The sequence below is a fragment of the Xyrauchen texanus genome, chromosome 37, assembly GCF_025860055.1.
Source record: "Xyrauchen texanus isolate HMW12.3.18 chromosome 37, RBS_HiC_50CHRs, whole genome shotgun sequence".
In the NCBI taxonomy this organism is placed as follows: domain Eukaryota; kingdom Metazoa; phylum Chordata; class Actinopteri; order Cypriniformes; family Catostomidae; genus Xyrauchen; species Xyrauchen texanus.
Genome location: NC_068312.1, coordinates 9107099 through 9122705, shown reverse-complemented (window position 1 = coordinate 9122705; position 15607 = coordinate 9107099). Strand labels below are relative to the sequence as shown.

At 39.0% G+C, this 15607-nt stretch overlaps 1 protein-coding gene across 1 annotated transcript in view; it reads left to right on the top strand.

Moving 5' to 3' along the window:
• bin3 (bridging integrator 3) overlaps positions 1-15607 on the top strand; it is a 95677-nt gene that overhangs the window by 46565 nt on the left and 33505 nt on the right. The window contains exons 5-6 of the mRNA XM_052109148.1: positions 507-643; positions 8589-8629. Of these exons, the coding sequence (XP_051965108.1) occupies positions 507-643; positions 8589-8629 (178 nt within the window). The remainder of the gene's footprint in view (positions 1-506; positions 644-8588; positions 8630-15607) is intronic.

Here is a 15607-nt window from a genome sequence, read left to right as displayed (position 1 = left end):
GCAATGCTACCAAATACTAACAAAGTGTATGTAAACTTCTGACCCACTGGGAATGTGATAATAAACAATTATCTCTACTATTATTCTGACATTTCACATTCTTAAAATAAAGTAGTGATTCTAACTGACCCAAGACAGGGAATTCTTTCTATGATTAAATGTCAGGAATTGTGAAAAACAGAGTTTAAATGTATTTGACTAAGGTGTATGTAAACTTCTCACTTCAACTGTAGCTTATATTCCATTCTTGTTCATTAAACAAGCGTGTCATTGTGTCATATGTTTGCAAAATCACTTGGCACTCTTTAAGTTCTTGCCACGCAAAGGCGTGATCTTTTTCAACAGACACCATTCTGTTTTTAATTTAGTTTGCGAATGACACTTATCAATATAAGCGTTATCTCAGCCCAGAGATGGAAAGCAGTTGACCATTTGGGGATTTTCTGTTGATGTTGCCGCTCTTTAGTTTTTAGGATGAAAGACGATCATTTTTGTTTGTTTTTCAGGAATGTCTAAAGCAGCGGTGAAGATCTCAGGGGACTTGTTGAGTAATCCATTATGTGAGCAGGATCAGGCTTTCCTTGAATCTATGACCGCTCTGGATACAGCCATGAAGAGAATGGATGCGTTCAATCAAGAGAAGGTAAGGAGTCATCCAAGACATGTACATATATTTAGATGTGTATATTTATAATTAAGACTATTTCCCAATGCATGTAATTGAAATGTAATTATTATGTTCTTAAAATAAAAACTAATCCTGGGTTGAAGGATAGCATGCTTCACCCCCTTTTATAGAGGCCCTAAAGTATTTGGGCTTTTTAAAGATGCTTCAGAACTCATTCGCATAATGTGAAAATTAATTAAGGACGTGGTTATGTGTTCAGCTTATATTGCCACTTCCAAAATATGACAGTTCTCCCATCATTTACTCCGCCTCATGCCATCCCAGAGGTATATGACTTTCTTTAATCTGCTGAACACAACTTAAGCTTTTTAGAAGAAGTTTTCAGCTCTGTTGGTCCTCACAATGCAAGTGAATTTGTGGCAACAATTTAAGCTCCAAAATCCACATAAGGACACCATAAAAGTATTCCAGACAACTATGGTGGTTAAATCCATATCTTCTGAAACGATATGATAGGTGTGGATGAGAAACGGATCAATGCTGTTTTTGGTGATTCACAGTCTTCGAGCATATCACCCCCTACTGGGCAGGGAGGAGAAAATATGACAAAAAAGACTTAAATATTGATCTTTTACTCACCCACTCCTATCAGATCATGTCTGAACACATGGATTTAACCACTGGAGTCATGTGGATTATTTTTGTCCTCTCTTTATGTGGATTTTGGAGCTTAAATTGTTGGCACCAATTCACTTGCATTGTGAGGACCAACAGAGCTAAAAAAAAATTCTAAAAATCTTAATTTGTGTTGTGCAGAAGAATGAAAGTCATACACATCTGGGATGCCAGGATGGAGAGTAAATCATGAGAGATCGCTCTGCCGGGACACATACAGAATAGATTTACGTTTACACCTCAAATGTGATGCGTTCAGATGTGTTTTTGACCACATACGTATGTGGTTTTTGTGATCACAAAACGTTTTAGACCATATTTAGACCTATATTTAGCGCTGACCACATGTGATCCGATCACCAAACAATGCATCTTAATACCAGGTGGATATGGGGTCTTTATGTACTTATCTGTGGTGCAAATTCTGATAAATACATTAACACGGTCACAAATCTTTCAACTTCTCTGGATCCACTACAAAGAATACGACAAAAAAGCGACAGTATCAGCCATTTAGAGACTGTATTTTCACCTCACAGCTTTTAATTGTTGGGCTTGTGCATGGTTTAAATGCAAGCTCCAAAAAGCAACTTTCAGCACACTTTTACAGACACAATTCCCCTGGAATGACCCGGGGTAAGTGTCTTGCTCAAGGACTCAGTGGCACTTTGTGGGGTTTGAACCTTTCATTTCAAACCTTTTCTTTCTATTTGAAGTAATTTGTTAATGTGCGTTTATTGTTTTGGAGTAAAATGATGTCTGAATGTAATTGTCATATTTGCATTGAGATTTGAAAGTATCTTCAGGGCGTTTCGTTGTTTATCTTTCAGTGCCTTAGTGCTGCTGCCGCTGAGGGATCTTCTGTATATTTAAAATTCTCATCCGTTCTAAACGTAGGTTTAATCTATCTGTCTTTATCATGAATGACTCTATGAAGTGATGAAGTCCAGTATTGTTTATGCATACATTTTGCTCTGTTTTGTACATCTCAGAAATGAACCATTCACCATCTTCAGTTCTGCCTTGCAACACCTTCTAACCCATGTTTATTTTCCACTTTTGGGCGAGAAAAATAGTTGTTTGTCTGACTTTGGCAGAAGTCTGTTCTGTCTTCCCTCCAGCAGATTGGCTATGAGTAATATTTTCACACAGCAGACCCCACGCCCTTCTACATTCCTCAGTGTGCAAGCATCTTCAAATGAGTCTCATTTCAGCACTGCTGTCCTCTCTGTGGTTCTACTAGTAAAATAAATCTGGATGAACTTGGGTATAATGAATTGGGTATATTTGCACTGCTAATTCTCAAGTAGAGCAACTTGCTGACATGCAGCGATTTAATGGCTGTCAGAGTGAACATCTCTTTAGCCACATGTGGCAAGCACCTTAGTTGAGGGGCATTTTTGATTTGATTCTTTAAGGTCTTTTAACAGTAACGTTGGGCTCATGTTCCAGCTTGATGACTGGTCTGTTACCAGTACTTTTAGGTCGTCTCATGTTGCCAATGCATCAATCAATCAGACGACTTGGCTAGTTCCTTGTGAGAATTGTTAACGTAAGAAAACTTTTGTATGCAGAAGCATGGGATGTGTATACCTAAAATATTAATTTAAGTGACAATGCTTCATGTACAAATCTAGTTACAGCCCACACACACTAAAATAATGTGTGACCTCTTAAGGAGCCATTTGTAGTCTTCAGAAATTCAATTAATTACAATTTTACTCCAGATTTTTAATGGTTTTTAAACTGTTAGTTCACCCAATAATGAAAATAATGACCTTGTGAACTCATCGCTCTTGTAAACTGCTTCTGACTGGAAGTGATGGTTTGTAAATATAAAGTACTTAATCATTGATTTTTTCACACCAAAAGTGACCGTTTCTCTTAAGAAGACATACATTTAACCACTAGAGTCGTGTGGATGACGTTTATGCTGACTGTCAGGGATTTTTGGAGCTTGAAATGTCGGATCACCATTCACTTGCATTTTAAGGACCTACTGAGCTGAGATATTTTTCTTCAAATGTGTTATACACACTTGGGATGGCATTGGGGTGAGTAAATGATGAGAGCATTTACATTTTTGGGTGAACTATCCCTTTAAATAATACGGTCAGCTGAAATTCAGGGCCATCAATAGATTGCTCAGTCAAACATGTCATAGATATTCACTCGAGCACAAACCTGCCATGGCAAAATATACCACAAGTGCCTCTAGATGTAATACAATCCACAGCTCGGCAGATCTCAGAAATAGCAGATTGAAGCCTGATGCAAATATCCTTGCTCTCTGCTGACCCCTCTGTCAGATTTACCAAAGCCAAATGCATTCTACAGCTCTCTCCTCTTCGCCTGAGCACCGTTTTCTCATACTCTACTGTATGGGCACTTGGCAGGCGTACGGCGCACTATCCGTGGGCGACGAGAGATGTTAGCACAGCTGATTTTTCAGTGCTGCGTTTTGCGGTGTGCTAGTGTGAATTACCACCCTGGGATGCTTGAATGGTTAATCAGATGGAAGTCTGATTCAGACCCCAAACCAGCAACAAACTCCCTTTGTTCTTCAAATTGAGTGGTTTTGTCATGGTAGCCAACCAAATTATGGTTGCGTTTGTTAACATTAACTAAACAGTCGTCTTTCTCACTCTATTTTAAAGGAATGATGGTTTTCCCAAAGGGGGGATACATATAGGCAGGAAAATGTTATGGTAATTAGTGAAGTTTCAGTGTAGGCCTGCACAGTGTATTTTATAGTTATGTTTGAAATGATTTAAGGCCTGTAAAGCTTTTAATGGTTAATAACTAGCGGCTATGGTGGTGGGGGAGGAATGTCGATTTTTTTTATTATTTTTTTTATTTATTTTTTTCCTGGGTTTGTATGCGTTTAGTGTATTTTTGGGTGCTATCTATTGTGTGTGTTTGTGGCTGATCTCTGGCCTATGATTCACACACACTAGAGCTGGAGTTTGTCCCTCAGGCTGTGCTCTCATCATATGGAATATACTTCCCCATCACTTCATTTGCACTGCTGACTGTATCTCTCTCTATACTGTACATCTCATCTCTCTCTCTCTTTTAAAAAAAATTATATAAAATATGACATAAAATTTATTTTAAATTATAATTTTAAATTCATCCCATCAGCCGTTGTAGCCAAGTACATTCAACATTTTTAATTAACTAAAGTTCTAGTTCAAGGTAATTAATATTTTCCAGTTTTTCTCACAATACATTGATTTAAAAAAAAGCAATATTTACCTACATACATTTTTACAAAAATTATAAAAAAAACAAATTTATGAACGGGTTGTGCAAAACCTACTACTAACCCCAATAACATTTTGGAAATCAGTTGTTATTTATTATTATTTGAACCCAAATATTATTCATTGCTGTACAGTCTGTGTATACCACATAAGCGTAATATTAAAACTTACATCTGCACTGACAATGAAGCAAATAGACAGGTAAATTGGACAAAGTTACGTGCTAGTCAGAGTGTGTAACTTGCATTGTGATTATGTGGTTTCCTGAAAAACATGCTACATTAACCACAATTCAAATTTACTTCCAAGTTACAAGGCATTCAAAGTAACTCATAAAACATATGAGACATATTTCAATATTTGGTTAAAGTTTGGTCTGTTACAGATACATGTTTTTGTCATTGGGCACATTAACACAGACTTAAATTGCTTTGAAAAAAGTAAAATGGACTAAATGGTGGCATTGGGTGACATTGATGCAATATTGACTAAATGTAAATGACAAATCGGCAAAACACAAAAAAATTAAAATTACGTGAAACGATTCAGGGAGGATTCGAACCTCTTGTATTCTGCATGAGCACCACAGTTCAAACCATCATGAAAATATGCACCAAGCGACCATTTTTATATTCTTTGCATAATTCAAATAGAATAATATAGCATTGCTGTCTGTGAAGGAGTCATTTCATTATGAAATGCAGATAAAACAAGTGTTTGCATTACTGTTGCAGTAAAATATAATGTAATTAGCCCTTTTGACTGCACCTAAATTTGCCGTATAACTAGAAAATCACATGCAATAAATTGGACAATAACTTTTTTAAAGTCAACACGAAAAGGTGTTTGTAATCCATTTAACTTGCACAATGTAAACGGCATTTAACGAGTAAATAATGTTGCATAGGGCTGGATTTTATCTGTCAGGAATTGATTAGATCATAAAAAGTGGTGAAGGTGGTTGGAGAGGAGGGGTTAAAAAAAATAAGAGTAAAGGAAAGTCGTTTCAGAGGCAGAGTAAGTAATTGCATTTTGGTGAGAGCATACAGTGCCCTCCACAATTATTGGCACCCCTGTTTAAGATGTGGTCGAGGACTTCTAAAAATTCTCCTTTTTTTTAAACAACATAGAACCCAAATGCAAAAAAAGAGAAAAATCCAACCTTTTATTTAAGTACATTACTTTAGTGGTAAAAAAAAATCACACATTTAGAAAAAAAAAAAAAAAAACTTGAAATCATGTGTCCCACAATTATTGGCACCCCTGATGTTAATACTTTGTACAACCCCCTTTTGCCAACAAGACAGCACTTAATCTCCTATAACATCTCACAAGATTGGAGAACACAGAGAGAGGGATCTTTGACCATTCTTCTTTGCACAATCTTTCTAGATCATCCAGTGTCCTGGGTCCTCTCTTATGCACTCTCCTCTTTAGCTCGCCCCACAGGTTTTCGATTGGGTTGAGGTCTGGGGACTGAGATGGCCATGGGAGGACCTTGAGTTTGTGACTGCTGAACCATTTTTGTGTAGATTTTGCCACATGTTTTGGATCATTATCCTGCTGAAAGACCCAATGACGACCCATCTTCAGCTTTCTGGCAGAGGCCATCAGGTTTTTATTTAAAATGTCCTGGTAGTTCAAAGCGTTCATAATGCCATGCACCCTAACAAGGTTCCCAGGGCCTTTGGAAGAGAAACAGGCCCACAGCGTCACAGATCCTCCACCATACTTCACGGTGGGCATGAGGTGCTTCTCGGCATACTCATCTTTTGTTTTACGCCAGACCCACTTAGAGTGTTTGTTGCCAAAAAGCTCAATCTTAGTCTCATCTGACCAAAGCACACGATCCCAGTTGAAGTCCCAGTGCCGCTTAGCAAACTCCAGACGTTTACGTTTGTGAGTGTTAGTGAGAAAAGGCTTTTTCCTTGCATGCCTCCCAAACAGCTTGTTGGCATGTAGCCTGATGGTTGTTTTGGAGACTTTGTGACCCCAAGATGCCACTCTTTGATGCAATTCTGTGACAGTGAGCTTAGGACTTTTTTTACTTCTCTTACCACCCTCCTCACTGTGCGTTGTAGCAAGATAAACTTGGGACCTCTTCCAGCCTTGTTTGTCACTGTTCCAGTTGTTTTAAACTTCCTCTGACTGTAGATACGGGCAAGTTAAGGCGAGTGGCTATTTTCTTGTAACCATTGCCTGACTTATGAAGGTCGACACACATCTGCCTTACTTGAATGGTGTGTTCTCTTGTCTTTGCCATGTTGACAAATGGGTAGGAGAATTAGGCCTCTGTGTCACGTCATATTTATACCCCAGGGAAACAGGAAGTCATGAATTACTAATTAAAAGTTCCTAGATACCCTGACCAACTTTAACAACTACAGAAAAATATATTTAAAAAAAATAAAAAATTAAATTTTTCAGCGGAATTATTAGGGGTGCCAATAATTGTGGGACACATGATTTCAAGTTTTTTTTTTTCTAAATGTGCCATTTTTTTTTTTTTTTTACCACCAAAGTAATGTACTTAAATAAAAGGTTGGATTTTTCTCTTTTTTTGCATTTGGGTTCTATGTTGTTTAAAAAAAAAAAGGAGACTTTAGTCCTCGACCACATCTTAAACAGGGGTGCCAATAATTGTGGAGGGCACTGTATATAGACCATTTATTTTCTATGGAGTATTGTGCGCTGAAACCTGCACAACAAGATCAGTTATGTAAGAGGCCTGAATAGAATACATTTTTCTATTTCATGTTGATTTACTCCAACTATATAGTGTTCTGATACAGGTATGGTGACAGCCACTCTAGCTAGCACTCAGCATTCCTATATTTTGGTTTCTTGTTTTTCGTGTCATCATTGTTACTACTATTTTTGACTTCTTATATTAAAGACGCAACTTGAAGGATGGCTAGCTCATTTTTTAACGAAAACGCTCGAGTTTTGTTTGCTATCGCTGACTGACTCCGCTATCAATAGCGAGTGAGTTGTTGATTAGCTACTTAAGTTACAATCCTCTGATGGGCATGTCAGCTTGTGTCGGCTTCCCTCTTCGCGTTGGTTTTAACGTTCTCTGTTTGCTCGTTACTTGCATTGTTTGCCAGGTTAAGTTAGCGTACTGTCAGCCAACCACATCCTATTGACATCCCAGATCTGCAATGTAAATGATGTTTTGCAAGTTTAAGATTTTAATTGTGTGGCAACTTTTGAGACTTTGCGTGTTTGGGGCTCGAGGCGGCAATGCGACGTTCGTTTACACTCATTTACCTCAAACACCCCCCCTTCCATCCTCTCTTCCTCCTCCTCCTCTCCAGCCCTGACACCACACAGAGGAACGAAGGGAATATAAACTGTTATTGTTAAAAATGTTTGTTTGCAAAGAACTTTCATCTTGTACGGCGGCCCACCCTCTCCAGCGTTTTTAACCCCAGTTGGGGCTGTGCTTTCATGTGTCGTCCCTTGACGATTCCTGCCTTTTGTATTTGCTGCTCGATTAATATTCACGGCTTTTCTTGCTTTCCTCAGGCCGGGAGCACAATAAAGGAACAACGTCACGAACTTTCTTCCCGACACTTCTCATTTGAACACAGATTGCACTTCATATTGAAAGGGAGGGGCGACAGTGGTTGATGTTCTTAACATGGGGGTTATGTTGTATCCTGTTGCCAATTAGCTTCACCATGAACTTTATTTGGTCATTGTTATTTATATTTATTGTTGTGTTCGACTTGTAGTGATCTACGTAATTAGTTAATGGTTGGCTTTTAACCACAGTCAGTGGCTTGGATTTCATTTGAACAATTCACTGGAACAATTTTGTTTTGCTGGAACATGTTAGTGCTTTGGGTATTATATGTAGTAAATGTTAATCACATTAAAATTCATGTGGAAGCATATATATATATATATATATATATATATATATATTATACAAACAAATCTGCCCTTTTCACCACAGTATAAGTGGTTTATTTTTCCTGCTTATGTTTGATGTGGTATTTATTTTCTCTCTGCAGGTCAATCAGATTCAGAAGACTGTGATCGACCCGTTGAAAAAGTGAGTGCAGTACATCTATTTTAAGCTTTTAATCGACATTCTGGCCCCTTGGAAAGTGAAGCAGTCATTAGTTGTTCAAAAACCTAGTGAGCTGCCTAACTAGACAGGATTTTAAGGCATATATGTGCTTTTGGCACGAAGGCCATTCCAAAAAGCAAGCATACCTTACAACATAATGCTGCTTTCTAGGATACCTTATTCAGGCTAAATTTACCAGAGGCATCCCTTGTGCAATCCCTTAAGTTATTGTGCCAAAATATTTCCAAGATGCCAGAGAAATTTCAATTTTGTATTTTAATTGCATTCAATACTGATAATTAACAATACAAAATGATTTACCGGTATAATAAAAAGAACAACAAATCTAGTCTATTTTAACCAATATTTTTGTGTGCGTATTAAAGTATTACGATGTTGGAAATGTATTAAAAAGGGAAATAAAATGAATTACATGACATGTTGCTGAATTAATCAGTCCCGCCAGGATTTCGTGGCACTTTTTGAGTATTGCACACCAAAATAACTGAATATCCAGCAACTTTTCTCAAACATTTTTATGTTTTTGCAGCGTTTTTAAATTTTTTTGCTCAGAAAAGTAACCAATCACAATATATTTGTGTAAATGACGGTATAAGTGCAGTAACCTGTAATTATTGTTGTGCATAATAACTGAATTTGCTGTTAGCAAGTTAAAAAGTATATATGCATACAATATACAATACATTTATGTGGTGAAACCTTTGATTATGTCTAATAAACGTACAATGGAAGACCCTTATTTTTTATATGAACATGTTCTGCCTCAGACAATGCCAGTTAACTTTGGTATGGTTAAAATAGAAGACCTACTCTGAAACTGCAAACTTAAAACTCAGATATATAAATAACTAGACCTGTTGGGATTATTACACTGCCTGATAGCGATCATTTGATCTAACCGTGATATATTGAGCACTTTAAACTCTAATCACATTTGACTAATTTTAAGAAAATGTATAGATATAGCATGAATGCTGCATTTTTGTGTTTCATTGTCCGGTGCAACAGTGCATTGTGTGAATACTCTAAATGAACTCTGACTGAACCACGAACCACTTTCAGAGCAGCTGCTGAAGAGCGCATGAAGATAAAATTATCTTTTAAAAGTTTAGACTTTTTAAGGATTTTGATAATGAATGCAATAGAAAATTGACATCTTTTACTTTAAGCCCCAGAAAAAAATATCAAAATGATTTTGAACTCAGTAATTGAAAACATGGTCATCATAGATGTGTATTTTAGCAATTGTTTTGTTGGATTTATACATGTAATATATTTTTGAATATTTAATTAGACACGGACAAAAAAAAAATTAGCTTCCCGCCATTGACGTGTGTGTGTGTGTGTGATTCTTTTATTTAATTACACATTTAATCATGCCCATATGATAAGCTTCTGTCCAATGATATGAAAATAAACCAAACAATATTCTGTTATGCAATACTTGCTATTCTAATGACATTTTTTGACATCTGCTCGATGCTCCATTTATCTGCCACAATAATGTAATGCCTTTGATGATCTTAATTTTTTTTAACAAATGATGATATAGGCAATTATTTGATCACTTTTATTAATCAGTCCGGTCTGTATTAATTTGTATAATTATCATTCTTTCAGCATAAACTGTGAATCTGAGGTAATCCGATACTTTAACCATAAACTTTTCTCCATGTTTGACACTGGCAAAACAAATGCTTGAAAAGCTTGATGCAGTTGAGACAACTCAAACTGAACATCTGCCATTCTATCATCTCCTCATAGGATGGCCAACTATCCCATATTAGCCGGGACGTCCCATATTTTGACTTTATTATTGAGATTAGCCTTTTGTCCCATATTGATGAGCTGAGACGCTTGAAGCCAGTAACTGGAGACAGTAAATAAATAAAAGTCTATTTAAAAGCTGAATTTCTTGAAAAATAAATGTTGGCATGAGCTGTGCTGAATAATACATTTAAAAAAAAACAATAAGTTAAACAATTTTATTTTAAAATTATTAATATTTGAAAAAGTTTTGTTCACCAAATCAAAGTCATGTGGTGCAACCAACTTCTAGGTAGAAATGTAGTTGTCATGTGACAAAAATCATAAAACAGAGACGATCTCTTTAGACCCTCAAGAATGAGTGAAATAAAACAATCATAATTTTATCATATCATTAAATATCAATAGTTAGGCATTTTAATGACTAACTATGAGAAAACATCTTTGATATTCTTGATATTTGTAAAAAAAAATATTTTTCACCTTGAAACATATCTTTGAAAAAATGTTTTTGAAATGAATGAAGTTTTGTGTGCACTCATGTATTCAAGGTGTAAGGAAACTATTTTAATACCTTTTACTTGATGGTTGCACCACATGACATTTTTAAAGTTCAAAATGCTATAAATGTTTTCAAGCAATTTGTAAAAACAACAAACTTAAAGTTTACATGTCTACGAACTTGAAACGTGTTTTAAACCAGATTTTTACAAATAATTAACATTTTTACCACCTCGGACAGCCTTATTTGTCATTGACCCACATGTATGTATGTATGTGTATAGACAGACAGACAGATAGACAAACAGAGCTACTATATTTATCATCGGTTTAAGCCTGTTGTTTCATTGGATTTTCAGAACATCAAAAAATTTCCAACATACAAAATCAGTTGATTTGACCTTGAATATAAATTGTTAAAAAAGTCAATTGATTATGCAGTTTGAATCATGTGTGCATTGACACTACAACCTCGTGTCTTAAGTTATTTATGAATGCTGGCTAGAATTATGTTATTGTTTCTTAACACCTGGAATCAATCAGCTGGGCTCGGTGGAAACAAATCTGGGCTTTTCTATTTCAGTTTGTCAGAACTGATGTTTATAGCATTTAAAAAACTACAACCAGACTGTTGCAATTAATGAATAGCGAGAAGGTGTGTTTGCAACTCCCATTCAGTTCGCCAGACTTCCTCTCAGCTGCACACATTCAAAACGGCAAGCTTTCATATTCGAAACGATCTGACGGCTGCAGGTCTTTCTTCTGTGTTTTGGAGCGAATGAGGAAATGAAGGAGTGCGTCTGGAGGAAAGTTAATTTGGCCGTCCGCCCCTCCACTCCTCTCTCGCCCCCATGAGTATTATTCCATCCATCCATCCTCTCGTGGGAGGAGCCGGAACAGGAAACGGCCTTAAAGAGCGACTGGGAAGAGAAGTGGGTGCAGAGACACTCCTAACAAACGTGTGTGTGTGTGTGTGTGGGTTTACTTAGAGTAACTATGCTTTATCCACAGATTTAGTTATATCTGAGAAAACCCTCCCTTTGGGGACATCCTCAGTTTGAAAAACTATTTCTTTTAGGGGTAAGGTTAGAATTTGACAGTTTGTAATCATCAAAATTAGCTTCGTTCCTAAAAATAAAAACTCCATGAAACTGTACGTCTCAGATAGCCTTGTAAAGGTGTGGTATGTGGTTGAAAATGTCCTTACTAGTGAAACATGTTAATTTATGAGGATATTTGAAGTGGTCCTCACTATTAAATGCACATAAATTGGCCAAATCATGTTTTACTTTAAATCTATTAAGTTTTAGTAAAAAATTTGCTAATTACATCTCTAAAATTTGTATCATATTACTTTACCAATTACATTTTTGAAAAAGCAATCGCATTACTAAATACTTTAAGTTACTTTATAAAACACGAATTCACAATAATGTCTATATTTTCTCCTTGTTCATTGTTCTTTGTCATACATTCACCACCACAGCTGTCACAGAAACACAAACCCAAGTAAACATGTTCATAATTCAGGTTTATAAATGTATTTACATAGATAATATTAATTTAGAAATATGTAATCCTACCAATGTACTTATATTAGATTGATTATAAGTCTCTGTAATCTGAGAATTGAAAGGAATTTTAAATCTACCAGAATTTAAATGTGCAGTTCTTTTTGAGTAAAAACATTTCTTTGTAATCAACCCACATGTATGTGGAGCTGCAAATGTCTACAACCTTTTTCATACGAGATGTGCTGATATGTCTTCAATTATAAAGGAAATAATAATTGTAGTTTTATTACTTGATGCTTTACCACAAGGAGGTTTTGGTCTCAAGCCAATCTGGTGTGTGTGTGTGTGTGTGTGTGTGTGTGTGTGTGTCTGTCTGTGTGTGCGCGTGTGTCAAGGGAGACAGGGGAAGATAGATAGAATGTCCTGGTGGTGTGTGTGTTGTGATGTGTACTTGCAACGGTGTGTGTTTGGTGGCAGGATGGAATGGTTCTCATTTCCGCTGGCTGGTGGGTGTGTGGTGGACATGTGTGTAGGCTCTTACTGTGGCCTCCAGCCCAGAAACACACACTCATGCACACACAAACACTGTGAGTACAGGAGAGACTTTAAACAGCGGAGCGAAACTTGGACTACACACACTTTTGGTTGACCACTTCTCTTCCGTAAATGTACAAATGTTTGCTCAAAAACAGCGGATGTTATAACAGCACTGATTCATTCAAACCTTGAATATAAGGGTGAATATTATGAAAAATGTCTGGGTCATATTTCACCCCAAATGGGAAAAAATCTAAAATAATAATCATTTAGATTTTGCCTAAAGAGAATGAAGCATATTTTATTATTTTGGATAATTGGGCAACATTTCAACATGAGTTTGTTACTTTTATTGAGTGTGTTAATTGCTGAGCTTGAATATACCAGTAATTACATTATTGGTCACATTAGCCAGATGCTTCAAGAAAAATAAAGTGCAACAATTTTATTCTCATTACTGTAGTTTTATAAACAAATAATAATATTGTAAAACAGTTAAAGGATGGGCAAGGAGGAGGTGAGAACCGGCTTGTCAATATAAATCATAGTTTAATGGAAAACTTAAAAGTTTTCCATTACAACACAAACACACATGACGGACATGTCCACTAACGATCTCTCTCTCCCGCACGGCCCTCTGCAGTCAGCCTTTAAACCTCACGGAGGCATAATTAGCCTAATACGGGACCGGGTGTGTATTATCATGACCCGGCCCCGCCCTCCGCCCTGCCACATTCCTCCCTCGTTCTCTCAGGCTGGGGAGCCCCCGGCCTGACGTACATCCCCCCCGCTTTCCCTGGGGGAGGGCGCGCCTTCCGCGCTGACTGCCGGCAGGTCATCCCCATCTACCTGGACGAGGGAGGGGACGAGGGGAGGGAAACAGAAATGATTAAAATTGGAGGGTACTCCTGTAACAGTGTAGTACCCCCCCAAAGAAATCTGTAAAATTTAAAAGAGGATAAAGGCCAACGCAGAGCGACAGTGAGAGAGAGAGAGGAGACTAGAAGGGGTCTCCCCCACCCCTGGCAGCGGTTCTCTCGCTCCAGGCGGTCGGCAGTGAGCCCCTCCCCGCTCGCGGTAGGCGGTCTTTAACCCCGCTGCGTTTCAGCGGCCGGTAGGCGACTCCTCCGCCCCTGGCAGCGGCCCTGACCGCTCCAGGCGGTCGGCTAGGAGCCCCTCCTCCCCTCGCGGTCGGCGGCCATCGTCCTCGTTCAGGTGGCTGGGCGGCTCGTCCCCCGGCAGATGGCCGCGGCTGCTCCGTTGGGGTGGACGGTAGTGGCGAGAACTCTACTATCCCTCCTCCTTCCCGGGCTTCGGCACCAATGTAAAACAGTTAAAGGATGGGCAAGGAGGAGGCGAGAACCGGCTTGTCAATATAAATAATAATTTAATGAAAACTCAAAAACACATAAACAAACACACATGACGGATATGCCCGTAATTCTCTCTCTCTCGAACAATCGTCACCGGCCGCCTTTATCCCTCGCGCGCCTCATCAGGCCGATTGGGGGACCGGGCGCGTGATATTACGACCCACAGTCCTGGGGCGGGGTGTATCTCGCGTCCCGCGTGGTCATCCCCGCCTTCCTCGCCCTGGGAGGAGACAGGAGGGGAAAAACAACAACAAAATAAGCGAGGGAAAAGGCCAACACGGTGCGAAAGGGAGAGAGAGAGGAGAGAGAGAAAAAGCTCACTCACCGGTTCTCTGATGTACTGTCACGTGATCCTCGAACACTCCTCCACACTCAGGCGGACGACAGCCGCTCCACCCCCGGGCGAACCGGAGTGAAACAATCGACCCCCAGCGGGCAGAACGCGCCTCCGCTTTTCTGGCGCCAAATGGGGACACTCCTCCGCCCCTGGCAGCGGCTCTACCGCTCCGGGCGGTCGGAGAGTTTCTTCCCTCCTCCCCTCGTGGACGGCGGTCTTCCCTCGACCCCTCCGCGTCTCTGGGGACGGCAGGGCACTCCTCTGCCCCCGGCAGCGGCTCCCTCGCTCCAGGTGGTCGGGGTATCCAGTCCCCACTTGCCCCGCGGACGATGGCCGTACCCCGCATCCGGGCGGTCGGGCTACTCCGTCACCCGGCAGATGGCAGCGGCGCTCCCCTGGGTGGACAGCAGTGTCGAGGACTCTGCGACGGCCATCCCTCCTCCCTCCCGGCTTTCGGCACCAATGTAAAATATATTTAAATAAATAATATTTAAATATATTATTTAAATTGTTAGCAAATCAGGTCACTTGGCAGCCATCTTTGGAAATTTCCTGGGCAGCTATTTTCTGTGTAAACTAGCGACATACAAGTGCAGCTCCTATCTACTTGAATGGGGAAAGACCGAAATGTCCAAAATGGTTGGCGAGGATAACGATCAACGTTTCAAATCAGCAGTGAAATCTGACAACATAGGTATCATAAATTGTGCTTCTTTATCTCAGATCACCTTAAAAAATAAGCCTATGCACATGTGTGTTCTCTAGTTATTTGACAGGCGCAATGTATGTATCTAAAAGGTGATTGCCACTTCCCGTCCACATCCGTTGACCGTTGGGCGTTCCAATTTCTCCCATTCATTGTAATAGAAGTGACCCGTCTTTGCTAAATAGTCTCTTTTTAAATTGAAGT